The sequence below is a fragment of the Lonchura striata genome, chromosome 5, assembly GCF_046129695.1.
Source record: "Lonchura striata isolate bLonStr1 chromosome 5, bLonStr1.mat, whole genome shotgun sequence".
NCBI classification, from domain to species: domain Eukaryota; kingdom Metazoa; phylum Chordata; class Aves; order Passeriformes; family Estrildidae; genus Lonchura; species Lonchura striata.
Genome location: NC_134607.1, coordinates 41894953 through 41918207, shown reverse-complemented (window position 1 = coordinate 41918207; position 23255 = coordinate 41894953). Strand labels below are relative to the sequence as shown.

The window sequence follows — 23255 nt, the reverse complement described above, 5'->3', positions numbered from 1 at the left end:
GATCATAGAAAAGACCAAAACCATCATTAGATTCCTTCAGTGAGCTGAAAGACTGAGGGAAAAACCAAAGTTTTAAAAATCAGACAGATAGCAGACAGTATTCTACCTGTGAAAAACACAATGAAGATATTTCTTAAGTAAACAACTTATTTAAAACTTTGTTCAATTTTGTTCTATTATGCATATTATATGTATATTATGTTTATAATATGCTACTGATAGAAAAAAAAATATTACTAGTGCTAAACCTCCATCTAAGATACATTGGCATGTGTCAGATTAACTGTGGAAATTTTGTGAAATGGAACCCAGAAGGTGTGCTAACTGCTACACAGTGAAGAGAGGAAAGTAAATATATATCCAGTGAGTGAATATTGAGAAAAGAAGCATCTGGAAGAAATGGGAATTTTGGATTCTTAATTGCCTCATTCACCCAGAACATCTGCCAGAGATATTAAGGGCAAAAATGATCATATCTGAGAGAAGATAAAAGTTTAAATAAGGAAGGAGGAAGAGTAATTTTGTGCCATCTTGTTACACTGCTGCACATTGTGCATATGAAAGCTGTTTAAATTTCTTTTTTTCCTGCTAGTTTTGGTTAAGAATTGTCTTAGGAGAGTTAAAATATTGTTTCCTATGTCTGTGTTTATGTTTTAAAAACAACTTAAAATCCAGAAAATCTCACTTATGAAAAGTAAATGGTCAATATTTTCTCCTTTACTGTAGCAAAGCACTGTATGCTAGAAAGGTGCATTGCAGAAGACAAAGGGCATCCTGCAGAGGCTGTGCCCTAGACATGTCTGAGAAAAGAACTAACTTTTTATCCTCCTTAGGCCACTCCTGTTCATAGTATAGTTTAGATGATCAACAGTCCTGGAAATGTTTCCAGGGGGATTACAGGAATGAAGTGCACTCTGCACTCTGCCTAATGTTAGGGAAGAAGATGGGATTGGATAAAAACAGGTAAAAAGTGGGGAAATAGGAGGAAACCCATCACACAGGGCTCAGTGGTCTTAGCTCATGGCTTTCATGAGTTTTCAGTTTTTGTCCTGCAAAATGAAAGATGCATTTTCTGCAAAGAGATTTAAGGATTTCCACCCTTCTTCTGTTACACCATCACTGTCATTAAATTTTCCTGGGTTAACTCTGAAAAACAGTTTGTAAAGAGGAATGTGACTGAAGAAAAGAGTGTAGCCACCAAAGGGGCAGGTAGGTATATTCTCCTTCACAAGTGTGCAATAAAGTGAATTGTTCAGTACTTCTCTGCAACTGCTAGGGAAAAAGAAAGAATTTTTAAACTGATGTAATTTTAAATTTTCTTTCAAAACACCAAAAAAAGGCAAACTAAGAGCACTGCATATTGTTGCCTATAAAAATGCCATACTCTAGAACAGCTGTTTCTTAGTTGTAGAAGTATCAAAAAATGTTCAGAATCAGCTATTTTTGGAAATAGCAAAGGACAAAAATATTATAGTTTGAACTAAGGCCTCCACTGATAGGCAACTATAAGCAACTTTTGTTGGTCTTAAAGGCCTTTAGAACTTAAGTGTTTCATATTTTTTCTGAAAGTGAGAGCAAAACTAAATTAAAATACTCTGAATGGCATATGAAAATCATACACTTATTTTTGCAGTACATGTGATTTATTTCATCATAGGCAATATTTTAACCTCATTATTTTTTCATCTTTCTGAAATAAATAATGCTGGTCTGTTTAAACAATAGGACACTATTGACAGTAATTACTGAAAGTATTTTTAAAAATAATGATTTTCCTGAAGGAAATATATTTCTCAACTCTAGTTCTAGTTTCTATTTTAAAGTGCAAATTAGCCTAATGAACATTTTTAACCTAGATATGCAATAAATCTTGTGAAGGGCTCCCATTTAAAACTGTCATACTAAAATTGGGGGGGGGAAAAAAGTAAAAGGTCCCACTAATCAGTCTATTTTTGCCTGCCAGAAAAGCTCTCCTAAAAATCTATCTTTAGAACAGGTCTGTAGGAGTGATAGAAACTAATTTGCTTTTCTGCTGGGTGCTAGGAATACAACAGTCTACACTTAAGCATCATGTCCCACACTAAAAATGTAGGAAAATGCCAAATTATGGCTTATCCTAATGAAGTCATTGTAAGAGAGGGATGTTATGCTATAAAATATCACTCAATTTTTCATAATAATCATTAGGGGGTAACAATTTCAAAAATTTTTAATGAGGTTTTTATGCTTTTTTTTGGCATTTTTAAAAATTTGTTTTATGTAAAAGTCTCCTAAGTTTATGCATAGAAATTATGAATAATTAAAGGAAAGATAGATGGGAAAATGAAATTTCTTTCTTACAGACAACCTAGAGAAAAATGCAGAAAAGTTACTTTACAGCTTCAGATTTTTAAAAGCATCAGATTTTGTGTATTCTTGTGTGCCTTAATTAATACAATGAAGAAATAAATCAGTGATGTATTTTAAATCCAGGATGTTTGAGTCCTCGAAATTTCTCTCTGTTTTTTTTTTTTTTTCTTTGAAGGGGAAAATTCACTCTTTAAAGAGAACTTTGAAAATCAGTAGTGATATGGTACTACTATAACTAGTAAAGTCTTAAAAGCTCTTAAAATAAAAACTATGGGAGTGTGTTTCTTCCTCTGACTCAAGTGTTCTATTTTGACCTGCACGCGACTCCTCTGCTGGATCCTGGTAAATTCCATAGCTCTTAAAATCCAACTTTATGGAGGGCAATAAATCAGTGGATATATTTTAGTTTGGTTTAGTTATACATATATATAATGATAGAGCAGACATGGCCATTACAGAGCACTGATCTCTGCTAGGCCTGTTTCAGTATTGTGGCAATGTCAGATTCCAATGGGGGCAGTCTCACGGATGAAATGACTAACCACGGATCAAGTCGTATCTTTCCCGATGTAGCTGCGTCCCTTAAGGAGGGATCTAATCTTACACCCTTAAGATTTGGATAATACCTTCTGGAAGTGCTTCTTTAGCTGCATTGATTATGCAGGGATGTCCAGCTTAGATTAGGGACTGTAGGCATCCGGTGTATGGTGATCTGGCTTTGGTTTTGTAGAGAATAGTTGAAAGCCCGCTCTCATTATTGTAATAATAATATAGTAAATGATGCTATAAAGGCCCAGAAAGTGAATAAAAATGTCAAGACACATTTCTATGTTAAAATATTGGATGCTTCCACCTGGAGACACTTGTATGCCCTTGATTGTATATGTGTTTATGCCAGTATGCATATGTATAGTACTTGAGAAAAAATAACCAGGGACAAAATTCTAGCAAATCTTTACAGTTTGCAGGTTTGGACACTGCTGTGCACTGCTTTTAGGACTCTGAACCATGCATGAACTGCTGAAATTTGGTTTCTGTTCTATCCGATGACGATATATTCATGCCATAGAAATACATGTGCTCTTGCTAGACTCTAGAAACATCTAACTCTATGAGAAAGGAAATGTGGATGAACATGTGACTCTCTTAGAGAGATGAGGCAGAGGATCAGAAATAATCAGATTACATCTGTGTTATGCAGCATGTTTATTAAAGTAAGAATCCAAGTGAAGAACAAAACAAATATCAGAGTGATTGTGTGTACAATAATATTGTTGAAATAAAAGGAGATTCACAGTACCCATGTTTACTTTTTCATTGTCCCGTAGAAATTATAGGTGCCCAGTCAACATAGAATTCCTAGACAAGGCACCACTTCCACATAAAGAATTAGGTGTTAAAGCAAGGCTGTGCAACTGAAGTTGGGAAAAGCTGGCTTATTCTGCTGCATCTTCAGTTTCTGATTTCTTCATATTTTTATTTTGTTTTACAATGGTCTACTAACTACAGCTGCACCTGAAGGATATGTGCTAGGAATATTCTGAAGACTTCCCTGACTTGTGAGCCCTGTAAAGATAAAAATCCCACTAGATTTGTGTATGTGATCAGACAAGATGTCTCATGAATGGCATTTCAAATCCTCTGGTGTATCCCCTTACTGTTCATCTTTTAAGGTGGTGAATTGAAGGGAAAAGAAATGTTTGTTTTTTTTTTTTTTTAGTTTTGTGACAGTCTTCCACAGGCTAAGGAAGATTACACTTGGCTCCCTTCACAGCATATCAGTGCTGTGGACCTGGACAGTTACTTAACAGTCATGTATTTTTTCTGGTATGCATTTTAGAACTAAAGCAGTAAAAATATTTTGTTGTGAGACAGTATAGATATTTGTAAGGAATTTTGGGCAGTCATTCACTTCCTCATAACAATTTCATCTAACCTTGGAAAGAGGCACAGCCTTGTGGATTTTTATAAACAGTCTGCTGTCATTTCTGACATTTTTAGACCCTGGCAGACAAATACACTGCACTACTATGTATCGTATGTGGCATGCAGCTTTGCACTTGGGACTTTGAAAGACTCAAACCAGCCTGCAGATAACAACTGCTACTCAATCTCTCAGTTATTTGATGAAAAACCACACTACAGTGCAATGGGAGGTCTGAAGTTTTGAGGTTCTAATGTTGACCTCTCTGAGGAAGATCCTACATTAAAGTAGCCAAAAGATCAAAGATTATGCAGTTATAAAAATGTATGAAGCCAGTAGCAGATGCTATCATTTTATGTGCAGTAGGTAATTTGTCTTTTTGTCTTCCTTGCAAGTTCCTATCGGCAAGAGTTGCATTAAAATTCAAGCATTAATTATTTTTTTCTTTTAGATTTCATATCTTCCTGAGAGCCAACCACTCTCCTTTTTACCCCTTTGCACTTTCACAATGGTGAGAAAGATGTGAATGCTGTGGCTGCCTCTTTGGACTCTCCCTTTTGTATGACCAGTCTCTGGCACTGACATAACATCTTGGACGGTCCTCATTCCTGGCACCTGCAGAAGCATTGTGGGAGAATGATGGATCTGTATCTGGCTCTTGTGGGAGAATGATGGATCTGGGTGTTGGGTAACACAGCAAAGGAGGAACTGTGGGAGCTGGACCTGTTTGGAAGCTTGCCTTCAGCAGCAGCCCCTTCACCAGCCCTTTCAGCAGGAGCAGCACAGCACCATAGGCTTCTCTTTGCTCCGTGGCAGCAGGCACAGTTTCTTGTCTAATCTGTGAGTCTCATATTCAGTGCAGGAGGCTTGACTTCTCTGGAGTAATAGAAAATTATTTTGCTCCAGGTGTGGACTCCCAAAGAACTCACGTCCAAGAGCTACCCAGCAAGCTCTGCCGTGCTCTGTACCTATGTCCCAGCAGTGGTCTAGCTCCACAAGGAGCCTGACTTATTTTGTGGACAGGCAGAAAAAGGATCCTGAGCTGGCCTAGTGTGGTCTCTTACATCCTGATGTGCAATGTATGAGCTTCCGTAAAGTTACAGGATTAAGATTCCAAACATGAAGCCAAATCTTCATTGTCTGAGAAAGTCCCTGAATAATTATGATTTTCTTTTTGTCCATATTGTTGTTTGGAATAGGGTTTTTTTTTTTTTTTTTGACAGTGTAAATTACTTCAGCTGCTTTTGTTACATGCTAGTTGTTAAAAAACACACTTCTGGAGTTCTGGGTTCTGTGATATTTTTGCAGCTTCTGACTTTGGGTAGCTATGAGGGTAGTCTATATGTTTCCTGTCAAGAGCCTTTGTTAACCAGAGTTCCTTCAGTAGCAAATGACTGAGAGTCTATTAGGAGCATCTTGAAAGGTGTGTTTTCAGCAAGAAGACATATCTGAAAGTATTATCTACTGGGAATCCTTGGGCAAAAATATTCCTCATTGCACTGCTCTGAATGGCTCTCCTGGCAGTTCCTCCTCTTTTACTTGCCTTGTTGGAATGTGCTTTCTTTTCCTTTGTCTTGAAGAATAGCCAGCTTCTTCCCAGGCCATCCAGTTTCAATTCATAGACTCTGTCTAGATCCTTATTGATTAATCATACCCATGGCTCAGAGACTTGCTATTCATATGGAATCAACAGTGTAGATGGAAGGTTGTAGCAGGGGAGATCACTCCAAAGGAAAGCATTTCACAGTACTAGACATTTGCCTTGTTAGCAGTTTTTTTCTAAAGGCCTGAGTTAAGTTTCCCTCCTGACTCTACACTTCAAAGAGCTTGCCTGGGGCTCTAAAGAAGCAAGCTGAAACTCAGAATTAAGATCTTTCCTTCAGACAGTGAACTGTGTACAGGGACATCCTATGGAGTTTCTCTTAACACATATGGAAAAGTCTGAAGGATGGTGAAGAAGTCCTAGAAGGCAGGGTGTAAAATAGGAAAAATGAAAATAAAAAGAAGCAGTTATATAGTTGTCAGGAAGGTGAATGTGCATACATGTGCCTATGGTTTGTGGGAGGAATATTTCAAAGTGTATTTGATAATTGGCTTTAGCTGACTGATTAAGTAAAAATGCATTACAGAACTGCAAAATGGAATGCAATATATTATAAAAATACATTAGAGAATTAAGGAAACTTTAAATCAGTACATTATATCCAGTCATGAAAATAGATAAGGTGAAGAAAAACAAAACCAAACATCAAACCAAAAAATTTAGCACACCATCTAAAATTATGTGTAAAATTAAACAAGCCAATCAGACAATGATCAAGGCAAACAAGCAAAAAAAAAAAAAAAAAAAAAAAAAAAAAAAAAAAAAAAAAATCTTGCAGAGCTTTTAAAAGGTGGAATTTCAAAATTTAAATGCTTTTTATAGATATTATGTTGAATGTCATCACATATTTATGTGATGAATGTAGACACACATATAAGTGTTAAATGTTATTTTTAGTACCTTATGGTATGTTTTCATGCAAATAGTGAGCGCACAGATGTACATAAATACCTTTCTGTATAGAAGAGGGATAGTGAGTGACTCAGTATTCTGATTATTATCTTTGGGAAGATTTTGCACAATGGGAATCTTTACATTTACAGAATTTTCAGAACTTTACCTTGACTTCACTGATTGGTTTCTAGTGGGTCATCACTAAAATCCTGAAGTGTTTCTGTTATAGCAAGTTTCATCAGATTAATAGTTCTTCAATAGAGATATTAAACAAGTGATGCTCATATTTGCCTTTAGGAAAAAAATTTGGGCTGCTTAGTTTGGAAATCATGGCTTGCTATTTAGTCTTCTTTATTTGATGGGATTTATTAGAGTTTCAACATAAATTTGGGTAACTATTGCTTTTCAAAACTTGAAAAATCTTAGCATAGGCTGAATAAGGGGTGCTAGGCATAATTTTTTGAAAAGAAATAAAATATGAATACTTTGATCATTAAATTCTTGTTGACATGCTTAATATGATTTGGCCATCCTATAACTGAAGTTTTTTAACTACAAGAAAAGTGGAGAGGGTCTTTTTAGAAGAGGATGTAGTGACAAGGGGGGATAGCTTCAAACAGAAAGAGAATAGATTTAGATATATTCTTTACTGTGAGGGTGATGAGCCACTGGAAGGGGTTACCCAGAGAGGTTGTGGGTGCCCCACCTCTGGAAGTGTTTAAGGCCACTTTGGGTGGAGCTCTGAGCAACCTGGTCTAGTAGAAAGTGTCTCTCAACCTCTAGCAGAGAGGTTGGAACTAAATGATCTTTAAGGTCCCTTCCAACCCAGGCCATTCTAAAATTCAGTGAAAGTAGTTTCTGGACCTTAATAAATGAAGATCTTAACTGCAGAAGAAAGATCACACACAAGCAGTAAGATGTGTATTGAAATAGAACTATAATGCAGGGACACAGCTGCACCTTTCTTTGGGGAAATCATGGTTCCCCTTCCCTGGGCTTTGGCTACTGTCTCCATAGAGGCACCTTTAAGTGCTTGAGATACCTTTTAATGAGCATGAGAAGGCTGCAAGCAGGCAGTTCAAAAGTAGGGCTTAATATACATTTCCACCTTGCTGCACTAATCCTATTCCATAGAAATTTCCACAAACAATATTTTTCTTAAGGCGCTACTTAGGGTGAAGGTGTTGTGCCAGAGGTCATGCAAATACAGGGAGGTGGAAACGCCATAATTTTTTTCTGATGTACCCCTGAGAACATGCTAATTCATCATCTATACAATGTGACCATTTGGGTCAGCTAGAAAGAAAAGAAAATCAACAGTGAGAGTTATCTAGGGGAACGGAAATATATTCCCCATAATTGTGTAAGCGACAGGCTTCTGACTCTCTGAGACTGAGGAGAAAATGTGGGGTTTTTTGTATTCTGCCAAAGGCTGAAGGCTGCACTGAGACATGTGCTACCAGTTCTTGCTGAGTTGAGATATTTGGCAGAAGGCCCAAAGAGACAGTATGAGAGAATAAAAAGCCTTTGTGCCAAATGTTCTTTTGAGTGCCTGAAAGCTGGATTGGTCTTTTTGCTCTGTGAAATCATATAATTAGTAATCTCAAGCATCAGCCTGGTAATTTGCAAAATGTCTGCACACTTTAATATATCTTTTGCTTAACATGTTTGATAACAACCTCAGAGATACTGGGGCTTTTGACTTGTAGTATTTATAAACTGCATCTCGCCCTGAGTGTTTTTCTACTGGTTCTACACAAACTTTCTCACAGATTGTGTCAGCTCACAGCTGCTGGAGAAGAAATGTGGGAAGCATCTCATCTGCAAAAAGCAAAGTGGCTCCAGTTCTGTCCCATAGGAAACACGAAGCCTTTGCTGCTTTCATCATCCTCTCATTCACTACCTGGCAAATGGGGTGGCTCTGGTGGAGCAGCTCCTCTCTGGCCACCTGCAGTGGGAGGTGGGGTAAGACCCAGCAGGCAGGCTGCTCTCAGGGAGCCCATCTTGAGATGAGGACTGAGATAAAGCAGAAGCTTCTTCTGCTCCACATCCAGTGGGTGTACATATGCAGAACTGGAAACTGCCAAAATGATTGCTGCTTGTGATCTTGTCCCTGAATGCTTTGTGGTTTTGTGAACCTAGAGATTACCCAATTTCAAAATTAAAAAGTCAGACCTAAAGAAGGCAACCTAAAGCAGTCTAGGCTGAGTGGGGTCATATGGAGAAGAGGAAATTATCCTTCAGATTACCTGAAAATTGTTTGTATTTTGAGTTCCTGTTTCTTTGGCTAAAAGTTTGGTATGAAGTAATAATTTGTTGCCATTGCCATAAAAAGTCACTGACTTTTCTGAGAGAGAGGAGGTAAGATTATTTAAGACTGGCTCACTCCTGACAGAGGACTGATTGAATACAATTAGCCTCAGCAAGGCCAGGACATGGCTGTGGGCTCTCCAGGTCCAAGAGACCCTACATGAAGTGCTCCATCTGTAGTTTTTGTTTGTGAGAACAGCTGGGACTATGCCAGCTTCCTACTTTATTCCAGTAAGTCTTTTCCTCTCACAGTGGAGATATCTCAACAGTCCATTTCAGTGCATACATTTTGCTATGGGAATATCTGAGGCTAAATCTCACAGATTCATTAGTGAGCTCTTCTCAGGGGAATGCTTATATTGTAGTTTTTCCTTGATGTTTTTCCAAAAAGGAAAATGTCTTCCCATACAGATGGCTGTAAATGATGCCTGGCAGACAAACTGATGGATGAGATTTTTCTTTGGCACCACGCAGAAGATTATGCTTGGCAATGTGACTGTGGCAAACCATTCATTAGTTCAGGTTTTAAAGGCTACCGGAGATGCTGTGTGCATAGCCTTGTCATATGAACTCTGCTCATCATCCTTCACCCAAGTGGATTAATTGGGTTAATTGAGGGGTAGAGGAGCTGGGCCAGCTTCTGCAGAATAAACACTTATCAAGAATGACTCTTGTTTTAAAATGATTCTCTCAGGAGAGAAAGCATCATGTTGAATCCAAGAAGCCTGGGAGGAGCTGCAGTTAACAGTATTTTCTCTCTGTGTGTTGCCTACAAGTGGCATGCAAAATATTCCAAGCAATCAGCTATGTTTTTTTAGCAATTCACTTGAGAACCTATCCCAATATGCAAGCGAATCAGAGTAAAAGAGAAATGAAAAACAATGCTGTACTTTTAACCTAAAATTGATTTTCCACTGGTGTAAGTAGAGCATACTCTGTTTGAAATTTTCAGTGCCCAAAGTGAACAAGTGATTTTAATAACTGTAGCTGAGGTACAAAACATGGGAATGTGTATACAGTAAATAGGACCTGTCAATAAGGTGTGTTTGTAGGGTTTTCAGAAATATTTGTATGGGAATATATAATAGATATGCTGATGAAGGCTACCTCTCAGTTGCTTCTTCTCAAAGCTGAACAGGCCCAGCTCCTCCAGCTTTTCCTTGTAAGAGAGATGCTCCAGTCCCTCTTGGTATGATCCACTCCAGGAGCTCTTGCACTGAGGAGCTCAGAACTAGACACAGCACTCCAGAGGGCCTCACTGGGGTGGAGCAGAGGGGCAGGATCACCTCCCTTGACTTGGCAATGTACCCCAGGATACCTTTTGTCTTCTTGGCCACAAGGAAACACCGCTGGCTCCTGACAGCTTGTATATACTCCATGTATATAAGTATCTGGTGGGAGGTTGTCAAAAGGATGGAGCCCCACTGTGGTCTCTTCCAACCTTACCCATTCTATGATTCTGTGATAGCGTAGAACAGGATAGCACAAAATTAGCATTTTTGTCCTGCTGTTACTATAGTACAACCCCATGTGTCATCTGAAAATAAAGCAACATGAGTGCCTTTCCTGAGATGCACCACAACTGTGTCATGCCTCATTGTCACCGCTCAGGACACAGGAATTACTGCTGTGTCTGTAATTGATTTTTCTGTTCACTGGCCAAACAAGGAAAAAAAAACAACAAAGAAAAAGAAGAACATCAAGTAAATTTTTAAAAAATAAAAATAGCCTTGTTTTTTGTAATTTTCCCAATTTAAAAAATATCCTAAGATTTTCAAACCAATTAAAAATGTGCAAAATAAAATTAAAAAAACAAAAACCCTTGTGGATACAATTCTCTTTGATTTTGTTTTATATAATAATCTTATTTCACCACAGTTTTCACATGTCTAGACTATATATCATTATTTGCTCAATCATTGTAAGAGGTGCTGCATGTTCAGTCATCAGAAAAAATATCTCAGTTGCAAATCCAGATGTCATCCTTATTGGAAAAAAACAAAAATTGCTCTGTCATTGACATTCTGATCCAAAACCCACCTATCCAAAAACATTGAGTTCAAAGGGTTTTGCATTTGATCTTTAAAGGTAAAGTTCACTAAGGTTGCTGTTGATGTACCTCTATCAGTGCTGCTTTGGGAGTTAGGCATCTTTTCCCAGTGTCTGTGCTGCCAGTCCTCTCTTCAGCCCATGGAGCTGAAATGGAGTTGTGCTTTGTTTTGTATTCACAAAAGCAAGCTGAAGCTTGTATTCCCAAAATCTTGGCTGCTTTTTTTTCCCCAACTGCACTAATGAATGGTCAAATCAAAGATTTTATCCTTAACAAAAAGCATCAAATTACTTGTGTCCTCACATCACAGAACTGCAGTAATATCAGAACCATTGCTGATAGAAAGGAAATAAACTACGTTCAAGTTTTTCCCTAACAGCTGTTACATGGATATTATAGAAAATATTGAAGAATGTTAAAATTAATTGAATGAAGAAATTATATAGTGTATTTTATTTCATATATCTTATTCTGGCATTTAAAGAGCAAGTTAGATGAAAATCCTGACTTAGTTGTGATTATATAAGATTTTGGTTGCTTAGAAATGGCAGCTACTAACACTCATTAAAATATTGAAAAAATGCAATAATATTGTGTGAGAGTGTGTGTTTTGTGTGTGCGAGGGAGATTTTGCAAGTTTGTTTGTATCCTTCCTCTCTACAATGACACATTGAGACTGATATGACATACTGAAATTGCTGAAGTATAGCAGAAAAATAACCTACATTTGTTTTCCTTGTCAATCAGTATGAACAAAGCAAATAAGCTATGTGAACAAGAAAAGCCTCTTTCTTTTCACTGGTCATTTAAGGGTAGGGCAGTGATCTAGAGCCTCTTCTGGAAACAGTATGTTATAACCACTAATTTTATTTATTTCACTAAATGCATCCAGTCACACATTTGTTTGAATATTGTGATATAGAATAATGACTAATCACTTAGGGAAATGGATGAAGTAAGTTGACAATATCCTGGAATACTGTCTATTTTTCCTTACAGATGATAATTTAAAAGAGTAATTCCATTATAATCATTAATGTGGATATGCTTTACATGGATACAAAGTGCACCTGCTTTGTAGGTGTACCTACTTTGTATGACTGGGTCGCTGTATTATTTCATATGGGATATCTTCCTGATCATACCTAAGATGACAAAAAGTCTAAAATATATAAAATATTAGAAGCAATGTGGATTTAGACTCATGACTAAATGTGATATCCATTCTTCTATTATTGTTGATGCTTCTTTTCTCACCTATAGCATAGACTGAAACAAACAAAGCTTTTCAGGTTTTAAATAGTCTCTGTGACCTCAGAAAAATCACTTTAAATAGAATAAAATAAGATACATTTATTTCATGTAAGATTTCACAGCTGCAGTTCTTGCAAGCTGATATAGGAACTGATTTCTGCAGGAGTTTATCAGGTATCTGTGGTTGCCAGCTCCTTCCTCATCCTTTGGTTGAAAATGCTTCTCACTGGTCTCTGCACCCAGTTGTAGGAGCTAAACTGGTAGGGACCTAACCCTAAAAAAAGGGAATTTTTTCTTGCAGTCCAAATTCCTGGTTTACCATTTTCACTATCAAATGACAGTGTTCATGCAAGCAGGGGATGAAAGAATGCTGAACAAGAGACAAGGGATCTTCTTTTGCTTCCAGTAGAAGTCATTAGATGGATTTAACTGTATCACCCAGCTGTGCTGGTGTCTTTGCAGAGAGCTTTTAATTGAGCCGTTTTGATTTTTTTCCCCTGCTGCTTATATGTGGCTACTGCAATGATAGCCATCCTGAAGACAGAAACATAATAAAGCTGTGACTTTATTTTGTTTAGTTCTTGGCAACATGATTTCTTCCTCTTTGTTAGTGGCCAGTGTATGTATTGATATATGATCTGTGCCACTTTCAGGAAAGAAAAGATCCAAATGACTAAGCAGATGGGTAACAGAATTGAATGTCAGTGTTTAAGTGTTGAGACAAGGAAAAGGTGCTATTCAGAAGATTTTCTTGATTTAATGCAAGATTTGCATTCCTACACAAAATACTTTATATTCATATTTTTACATTGAACAGTCTTGAGTAGTAACTTCCATTCTTCCCCGGAGCAATCCTCCCACAGAAGTAGAGGGTAAAGGTCATAACTTAGAGCCAGTTGCACTGTGCCAATGTGACTGAAATTTTATTCACCTGAAGGAATTAATTTAATTGCTGTGAAGGAACAAGAAAAGTTTTATCTAAAATGAAGACTAGCAGTTGTATAGTTTCATTTTTTTCCAGCAACATGATACTGATCACTGAAGTTTCTGGTTCTGATTTATGAGATAGGTAGTGATGATTTTGATACATGAAAAAAAATTTGTAAAAGTGGCAGGTTAATTACAGGATATGACATTAATGGGTGAGATACGGTTCTTCCTGTTTTCCAAGTTCCCCTCTCATTATACAGTGTTCTGTATCTTCTGGAACAAAATTTATATGTATATTATGTTATGTACAATCATCAGGTAAACTTAAACTTTGCAACCTGTACACATAGAGATATCTGAGTCTTTTTCCTTCAGTCCCTCTCCACACTGATTGAAGGAAGGACTGCTTGCATTAGCATCAAATGAAATACTGTTTGCAGTGGTTTTGAATAACTAATTTCTGTGAGATTACAGAAATTACATTCAGTTCTTCAAATAATTTCTGCAAAGCAAGCAGCCTACTTTGAAATCTGTACTAGGATGTAAAGAAACAAAACCAAAATGTGAATCTCCCAAAGTAGTATCCTCCTTTTGTGGAATGGTCCAGTGGCTTAATAAGGTTAATTTGTTTTAGGTTGTGGGGGAATCCTTTATCTACTGTATAGAAGCTTTAATTTCATACAAATGTGACAGATCCTGTACTTACTGCACTGGAACTTAATTATTTGATAGCATAAGGGCCTGAAATCCCTACTATTCCTCTCAAAGAATTATCATGGCATTTTCTAGATGGCAAATAGAAACTAAGGGATGGCTAGCCTAATTTCTCAGTGTTTGAAATATCTTTGCAAATTTTTTCTAAGATGATTTTGTTTTAAACCCAGGAAATTTCAAAGCATCTTTATTAAAGATTATCCAAATACTATTGATAGTATGTGGCTATTTTTTATTCTCTTCCATTTTGCATATGTATTTTCACCCTTTGAAATGCCTTTCTGTATTGTACATGAGTGTTTCATTTCATTGCACTCTTTTTCCATAAAGTCTTAAAATGTCTGATTTTTCTCCTCCTAATTACTACAAAGAAGGCTTTCAAAATTTTTGATTCACTATGAAAATTTCCCTCACAGAATTTTACAATATCTCTTTTAACTGGCTTCCATTCCTGATGGCTACTTTTGTACATTGTACTTTATTTTCCTTTAGTGGTTATATTGCAGCATTTCTGTATAGACAGTAAAGCAGTATAAAATTATATATGATAGGAGAGTTAGGACAAAAATTTCAGGATCAGTGATATACAGAATAAAAATTAAAACTGATATAGTGAAAAAGCATGTAGTAATCCTATCACTAAATTTACTTTCTTTTGTAGATTTGGTGTCTAGGATTTTTTATGTACCTTTAATAAAATATAATTTAGTGAATTCGTGTTAGGATAAGTGTGTATAAGGTATGTAATTCCTATCAAAATTAAAGCTAATATGAACCTGCAAAAGCAGGATGTGTTTGTTCTACTATATATTATACATATCCAATATATCCTAGGATAATTTTTTGTCCTATTCACAAATAAAGAATTTTACAAGTGTTTTATTAAGAAAAAAAATGAATGTATTTATTTAAACTGCTTTTTTGGCATGTATACCAGAGGAATTGTTTGGAAAAGAATTAAAAGTAATTTTTGGGGCAGCCTGTGCTAGTAGCTGTAAAAATATTTGCTCAATGTCTTTAAAGGTATAAAATAGAGATTGCCAAGTTCAGGCAGATAATATAAATTACTTTCCTCATGCTCTATTGAATTAAAAATTACAGTTAGAAAGTGAAGAAAATCAGTGTTTGTGCAGTGTTTTTCCTCCTAGGTTTTTGATTTAAATGTAACATTTCAGCATATCAAAATATGATGGATCATGGGTTAATTGCCTGCATTGTGTTCTATCATTTCAGCTGTAGCACAGCATGATGTGGTTGAGTATAATCAAACCTGACATGGTACAATGCATTGAGTGATGACAAAGACCACAGACTGTTCACCAGAATTTGTTATACTGGAGAATGCATGGTTCCCCAATGATATGTTGAGCAGTTTATGTTTTGTTGATGAAAACCCAGAGTCTAATTGCTATCTGTGGCTTTTACCTCTAGGAAATTCATGAGGTCTATAGCCTACATCAAGTTTTGTTCCTTACTAAGACCTTTTAGGAGCTGACACTGTGAAATAGCAATGGAGTGAATCCAAACATCAATGCTGGGCTCTTTTCCTTGTAGAAACTCTTTTTTATTATTTGACATTAGGGATATTAAAGGTAGCTGAAGAATTCAGTACACAGCCTTTGCATAGAGCACACAAAAAGTTCAATAGCAGCAGAACTAAGGGACACGTATTGCTTCACATAATTAGTATTCCTGCCCATACAAGATTGTAGGTCAATATCAGCTAAAGTTCAGATTTTTTTTCTCTCTCTCTTCCGATGGTAATGAACTACCCCCAGGAATATCTGGCCTTGTATAAGCAACTACTGAAAGTTCAGTTAAAACATTTTCCAAACTCCAGATCCTTTGGTAACTGTCTGCTGAACCAGAAAGGGTATTTTGGTAGCTCTCTTCGTACCAAATTGCTCCTCTTACTGGACTCTAGCATTATGGTTTTGATAATCAGTTAGAGCAACATGAATGGAAGTGACAGGTACAATTATGAGGATTGTCTTGTTGCCTCCTTTGTTTGAAAGATTTGGGTCCCCATGTTCCCAAGTTAACTTTGCAGTGCCAGGCAGAAAAATTTAAAGTGTGATTCCTTAATAGATTTTATTTCTGGATTTCATTTGAGTGTTTTCCCTGTACCCTGCCAGTTGCTCTCTGTCTGCCTGTAGGAAAGTTTTGGAATACCATGCCAAATTCTCTTCTGGGCATAAAGTCTGGAGACATGGATTGTGAAAACATATGTATGTATGGGTATTTTAGCATTGATATACTTTCATTACAAAGTTTCTCCCATAGGGAAAAAGGAAAAAAATATTGGTAGAGGTACACAGCTGTTTATGGGAGTCCAGAAATTAATGTAGTTTCTAGGTTAGTTTTATGTTTCTGTTTCATGTTTGATTGGAACAGGCCCATATGCAGCCTTGCATATTCCTTCAACTGTTCTTCTTTCGCCAGGGCTTTCTGCCTGAGATAGTTATACTACATTTTGAAAATAGATCAACTCTCCATTCTAGTGTTAATACCATTGCAATTCTTATTTCATGTGTGCCAGATTGCCTTACAGAGCCAAGTTAATGCATTTATAATTAAAAAAAAATACAAATGAAACAATATGATGTTACTTCTCAAGATATCAAATTGTTCATCTTCTTGTTTTCACAGCTCACCATGTTAAAACTGGGACCTGTGAAGTGGTGGCACTTCACAGATGCTGCAATAAGAATAAGATAGAAGAAAGATCACAGACAGTGAAGTGTTCCTGCTTCCCTGGGCAGGTAGCAGGTACCACCCGGGCAGCTCCTTCTTGTGTTGATGGTGCGACTCCTTCTATTGCTTCCTTTCTTTGTGTTCCTGAGACTTTTTGCTGGCTTAAGGTCATTAATGACCTTAACTCCATTACAGTTAACTATTTAAAATAAGAGTAGGGAAGCTTCTGCATTTTGAAAGGGGTGTCCAAGGTGAATGGGAGAAAGATGGAAAAATTAATTATTTGCTATTGCTCTGTAGAAATGCTAAACAAAATTATTAGATGCCAGCAAAAGAGGCCTCTTGAGAGGCTAAATTTGATCTAACTAAATGAGGACTCTAGGAGTTGTATGAAATTCACTTAATTAAAAGTATTTATGCAAAACCTACATAAGCATATAATTTTCACGTGCTTCAGTTTTGCATCTTATTTATATATTTATCTAACTGGAAAGATACAAGCAAACAAACAAAACACAGTTCTGTCTGGTTTTTAATCCTTTTAGACCTACACTATTATTCCTATTCACAGTGATATGTTAGTGTCTTAGTTAGCAATTCTGGTATTGGCTCATATATTTTATTTGGGAAAATACTAGCTGATTTTTCACATCTCTTTCTCTGAAAGAGTGTCTGGATTCACCCTTTACATGATCTCTTTAATGTTGATATGTTGTTGGCTTTCGGAGAAGCTGTAAATATGTCATCATTGGGGAATAAATTTAATCAAACTATATGCTAGGCTATATTATAGACCAAGCAAAAGAAGAGACTCTACTTAAAACTTTAAAATCTGGCTGAGCAAGATAAAAATGAAGTTGGGAAGAAATGCTATGAAGAGATTGACTTTGAAGCACATAGCACCTTTTGCAAATTGGAAACCTAATTTCTTCTGAAGGTTCTGAGGTAGCTGAAAATCACAGACTAGCTGTCAGTCATCATGTTTCTCATCTTTACCTGGAAAATAAAATAAATGTTGCAGTGTAATGACATCTTAAAGTGTCAATTTCAACAAAATACAAATACATTTGTTTTCTTCTCTTGTAGCTTCAATAGTGGAGCAGAAATGGTGGTGCCACATGCAACCATGTCTTGAAGGGGAGGAATGTAAAGTTCTTCCAGATCGTAAGGGATGGAGCTGTTCCTCTGGGAATAAAGTGAAAACAACTAGGGTAGGTATGATACCAACCTGACATGTTACCAACAAGTAAAAAAAAGAAAGGTGCACAGGAAATTGGGTGCACAAAGAAGACCTAAGTTGAGAAGACTAAAGAAGCATGGGAAGAGAGTTGTACTGGGATTGGACTTCCTGGTCCCTCACACTTTTCTCAGCATACTTTTCAATTGTTTGAACATAGTAAGCTGTGTGCCAGACCTTCTCAGGTAAGTGCTGGGGATAGTAGAGTTGACCCCTTCAACAGTAATGATCAAATTCATTATAATCTAATATGTATTTCTCTCTGAAATCAGTTGCACTGTGTCTGTACACTTTGCTAAACTCTTCATTCAAAGGATAGCAAACCAGCATTTTTTGAAGTTACATGGAATTACCACGATTCTACATAGAAACTGATCATGGTAAGCATTTGATGTGTCATTACAGCATGATCTGGTTCTTTCCATCTTGTATAACTGTAATTTACTAAAAAAATTTGACTGAGTTTCAGGGAGTTCCTTTCCTCCACTTTACAATTTTCACATTATTGGTTCAAATTTATATTAACAGAAATATATTTAAAGGTCATTATATAGACAACAAAGTAAACATGCTGTCAACTTTGCTTTTTAGTGGCTAACTAAAACAGAACAAAAAATATTATTCAGATAAGCATTAAACACACAAACTTCCTAAAATTTCAGCATTGTATCTTGTCAGGGTCAACACAATTCTTCATCAATATACAAAAGATGAAAATGTACTCTGAAGACACATATGCACGTGTTTAAATATAAACACCTTCCCCCCTGCACCCCAACACACCTACTCATGACTGATTTTTCTTTTATGCATTTAACAGTTTGTAGTGTCAGGCCATATTATGCTAGATTGGTATTTAAACAGGGTTTGAGTATCTATGTAATTTTATTGAAATATTCCTTACATAGGCACTACATTTCTGGTACACATTGGCTGTGGTGAAACACAGCATGCACTGACTGAATTATATTCCTTCTGTTCCACAGAGAGCTCTATGTCTCAGTGTCTGTATTTATAAGTCTCCAAAACATTTTGACATTCTTTGAAGGAAGGATGCTTCCTAAATGTTCGCTTTACAGTTCCTTCCTGAATCCATTTTAGATGTGTTTTTTTCTGAAGACAACCTTGCTGGAATGCTGCCCACACTTAACTTTGTACATGCCAATGCAAATCTGATTATATGCATGTAAAAGTATGTGCATATAGAATGTAATCAAAAGGAACCAGATAGATGTTTAATAATAATATTAGAAATAGAAATAGGATTGTGTGTGTTTTGAAATTTTTCCTGGTTACTACTACATGACACTATTAGTGTTCCAGAATACTTGCCACTTTATATGTATTGAGAGGGTTTAACAAATGTTAAGTAAAAATGTGGACCTGGATTACATTTCTGTAGGAAAAAAAGATGTCACAAAAGGGAGAAATCAAGTATGATTGCTTTGATGAGATTTCTTCTTAAAAGCATGTCAGAATATAAGTTTCTCTGCATTGGTTGAGGTGATGAAGCTTTTTCTGCTGCTAGGGATCTAAAGAAGCCCAAGGCTCTTGTCCTCAAGAGCTTATGCCTTTGTTGTTGTTAGACTTTTAGGTCTATCCCTTTGCAGCATCTGGAATTTTCTTGTTCTCCATGGTGGGGGCAATCCTCAGGACTCATTTCATACCTCTTCAATAATGCTGCTTTGGAAAAGCCAGTGCTTTTCTATATTTGCTGTCATAAACACTGATTCAGTACAATGGCTACCATAATCTGCTACAGACCTAGCCATTGAAAGAGAAATACTTGTCACCTTAAATCCCCACTATTTGTTCTGCCTTCCAGTTTGTCCAGATGCTGTATGTTTTCCTCCTTTTCCTTTCATTTCCCACAGAGCTGCAAGGCTATTCTGAGCAAGTAGCAAACTTCAATTCAAATTTCTGACTGTAAGTTGACCTGTCATTGAAACCAGGTCAGTGACAGGAAGATACAGTGACCTGTGATCTTAAGAGACATCATTCTGATGGCCAGTAAAATATATATTGCTATTGAAAATATGCGTGGTTCTTTGTGTTAACAGAGTAGCTCATTATCAAAGGGCAAGTACTTTCCCCTAATATGTAGTCACTACCGTATTTTTGTAGCTCCTCTTTCTGCTCCCCAAGGCCTATATAAATAAAAACAAAAAAATCTAAATTGCTCTTTTTTTTCCAAAATTCCCCTCCCCTTTTCTTTTGAGAAAAATAAAAAATTAAAAAATAGCTGTACAGAGAACCAGTATTAAGAAGTTAAGAATAATAAGTTTCTGACTGTCAAATTAAATAATCCATATGTGATTATAATGTATAATGTAAAAGTGTAAGACACAAAGGGAACAAAAAAACTTGGGTGATATAAGTAAGTTACAGAAAAACCTTCTCAAGGCTTTCCTGAAAGGCCAAAAAAAGTATATCTTCACCTCCAAACATTTTCTGTAAGTTTGCCTTCTTCATGTGCCAAAATCCTCACCCAATTATCTGCTGAACTACTATTTTCTACAGGATACCAAACTGAAAAGTTGCACCTACATTTCCGCATCTTTAGCTGTTAATAGTTAACCTTTATGTTAGAAATAAAAACAGTGGAGGAAGGAGGTATTTTGCTTGTCCACCTCTGTTTGCATATTTATTCTCACATTGTAAAAAATTATGATACTGACTCCCTAATAGTTATGGTATTAATCACTAAGCAAAAAAAGCCAGATAAAAAATGACAGAAAACTAATTGATTTTTAAAAATGTGGTCTACTTGAGGTTTTGCATTTTGTTAAGTTATATAGCTCTCATAAGGTCATACATAAATAATAAATTAGAAGTACTCAGAATTCAAATGTTAAGAAATCTAGTTTGGAAATTATTTACCTTTAGAATACAAAACCAGGTATTGTTTTTCTAATTTGTTTGCATATTAGTGGAAAAGGCTGATATTAAGAATTAACTATAGAAAAGTACTGAATATAGGGAAAAAATGTGTATGAAAAAGATGAGTGCTGACTGTGCTGATTTAGAATTGGCTATTTTGGGTCTATGTAGCCTGCAGGAGAGGAAGGGAGGAAACAATGATAACTTAGGTAAATCAGTAAATTTTTTTACTTAATATAAAGAAATATGTGGGCATATGTTCCCAGTCATAATACCACAACAAAAGAGGATGCCCATGAATACATTAAGAGAATTATGAGAGGATTATGAGGATAACAGCAATTTTACCAGGCACACTTGAGCATTCTTCTCCAGGCTGAGAAACTGTTGTGAAAGAAAACAATTGCATTTTTCCATTTTTCCCCCACATGGGTAGTCTCAATTTTTGATACATAAACACAAAAATTTTGTCACATTGTCCTCTTTCAATGATGAGAAAAGAGTTTCAAAACAGTGAAAAATCCCCTTTTTTTTTTTTTTTTTTTTTTTTTTTTTTTTACTTTTGAAGTACTCTTTCTTCTAGTCTCTTTCTGATATAATTATTCTAGTTCCAGAAGTTCTACTTGTTTTCTTTCTTTCTTTTTTTTTTGGGGGGGGTTTCCTTTCTCTTCTTGCAATACATGAAAGGCTCTGTATTAAAAAATAGTAATTTTCCCACCAGTTGAAAAATATGTTGTTATTATGTATAAAACTGAGAATGACATTTTAAAAATTGTCTGAGTTTATATCAAACAGACAAGCCCTTTAAAATGACTGAAAACTAATATTTTGCAGTCAGATAAGAGCTGAAGAGAAAGAATTAAGTATTTCTCTTAGTTATGGGGTATAGTCCACATCTCTCTCTGGATAGGCCTTTTCCCTGGGCAGATCTAGATGCCAGGCTTTATTTGTATTTTTAAGAAGACTACATTGCCTGATATTTTTATGATACAGGCAGGCTTTACATAAAGTGCCCCAGTGTCTCCTGGGATCCCAGTTTTCCAGTCATCCACCCTGGAACTAGCTTGGAACATGTCATGGCTCCTGAGCAGCTCATAAACCTGTGTGTCTTTCCTGCAGAATTTAGAGAAAAAGAACAAAGTAAAGTGGTGTATCCTGGGTCTCATCTTGAGATTCTGGAAGTGGAACATGACTGAAGAAGTGTGTACTTGCTCCAGGCAGTGGGAAAGTGTTCCTGGGCTGATATTTTATGAACATGTAGAGAAATATGCATTGGTATTTTTCATGAGAAAAAGTATAGAAAAACATAAGCTATTTCAGTTGAAAGGGACCTACAATAATCATCACATCAGGCGACCTGACCAATTCCAGCCTGATCAAATTAAAACATGTGAATGACAACATTCTCAAAAAGTTTCTTAAACACTGATAGGTTTGGACACCTCTCTAGGAAGCCTTTTCCAATGTTTCACCATCATCTTGGTAAAGAAAAGCTTTCTAATATTTAGTCTAAACCCTCACTGGTGCAGCACTGAACCATTGCACAGTAATTAAATGGTACTTTGTCCTCAGGCTTTTAGCTTGATTTGGTAGAACTGCCTGTGGAATGAGGCATAGTTTAACACTAAATTGTGGTTAAATTATGTGGGGTAGAATTTACTGGACTTTACTTGGGTTATCTCTAGACTGAGATAACTAGCCCAAGACCTAGACAGTCTTTTTACTTTTAGATGGAGTTGTTCAGTTCCAGAGGACAATTGATTTTGTTTTCAGTCTGATTAATTGTCTTCTGGAGGTGCTTATGTTTCTCAAATAATCTGGAGGAAAACTACCTAATGTAGTAATGTAGTTTACTAACTTAGCCCCTAATGATAAATATTCAATGCTGAATAGGAAGCAGCTGGCTTAGATAATTTAGTAACTTTGATGTGGTCTATCAGCAGGAAGATGACCATAAAGATCTATCTATTCTTTGTAAGTTTGGGAAGCTTTAGATTTTGACTAATATGAAATGCAATATAATATATTAAGAGTTTAAAAAAATATTCATATTCTGAAGATACACAGCTATGAGCTAAATGAGTGACTCATACTATGATGAGCAGCATGTCCAGTGTTAAAATTAGCAACAGTGCATGTTTTAGAATTATTGGTGTAATACTGATACTAATAATATAAATTAACAACAGAAGAAATCAGATACACAGTAGATATTGATTATTAACTCCTGAAAATATCTAGAAAATAAAAGTGACTAATGTTTTCCTATAAACAAGGGAAAGAAGTATTTTCAGCCAGGTTATAAAGGGCTATCATTTGGAAATGAGCATTCAGCTTCTGGAATAGCTGAGCACCTACACTTTTAAGACGGGCTGAAGGAACTGCAAAGTGGAGGAAAGCAAACTGCAGAACAGAA

At 36.1% G+C, this 23255-nt stretch overlaps 1 protein-coding gene across 8 annotated transcripts in view; it reads left to right on the top strand.

The window, feature by feature from the left end:
• The window catches only part of TAFA2 (TAFA chemokine like family member 2), a 180232-nt gene that overhangs the window by 140210 nt on the left and 16767 nt on the right, over positions 1–23255 (top strand). For 5 of the 8 annotated variants that reach the window (XM_077783495.1, XM_077783493.1, XM_021547407.2 and 2 more), the window contains exons 3-4: positions 16678–16830; positions 17809–17933. In XM_077783495.1, the coding sequence (XP_077639621.1) occupies positions 16678–16830; positions 17809–17933 (278 nt within the window). Of the gene's footprint in view, positions 1–16677; positions 16831–17808; positions 21386–23255 lie in introns of those variants that run through there. The other 3 variants (XM_077783498.1, XM_077783496.1, XM_077783497.1) reach the window with 3 other exon arrangements.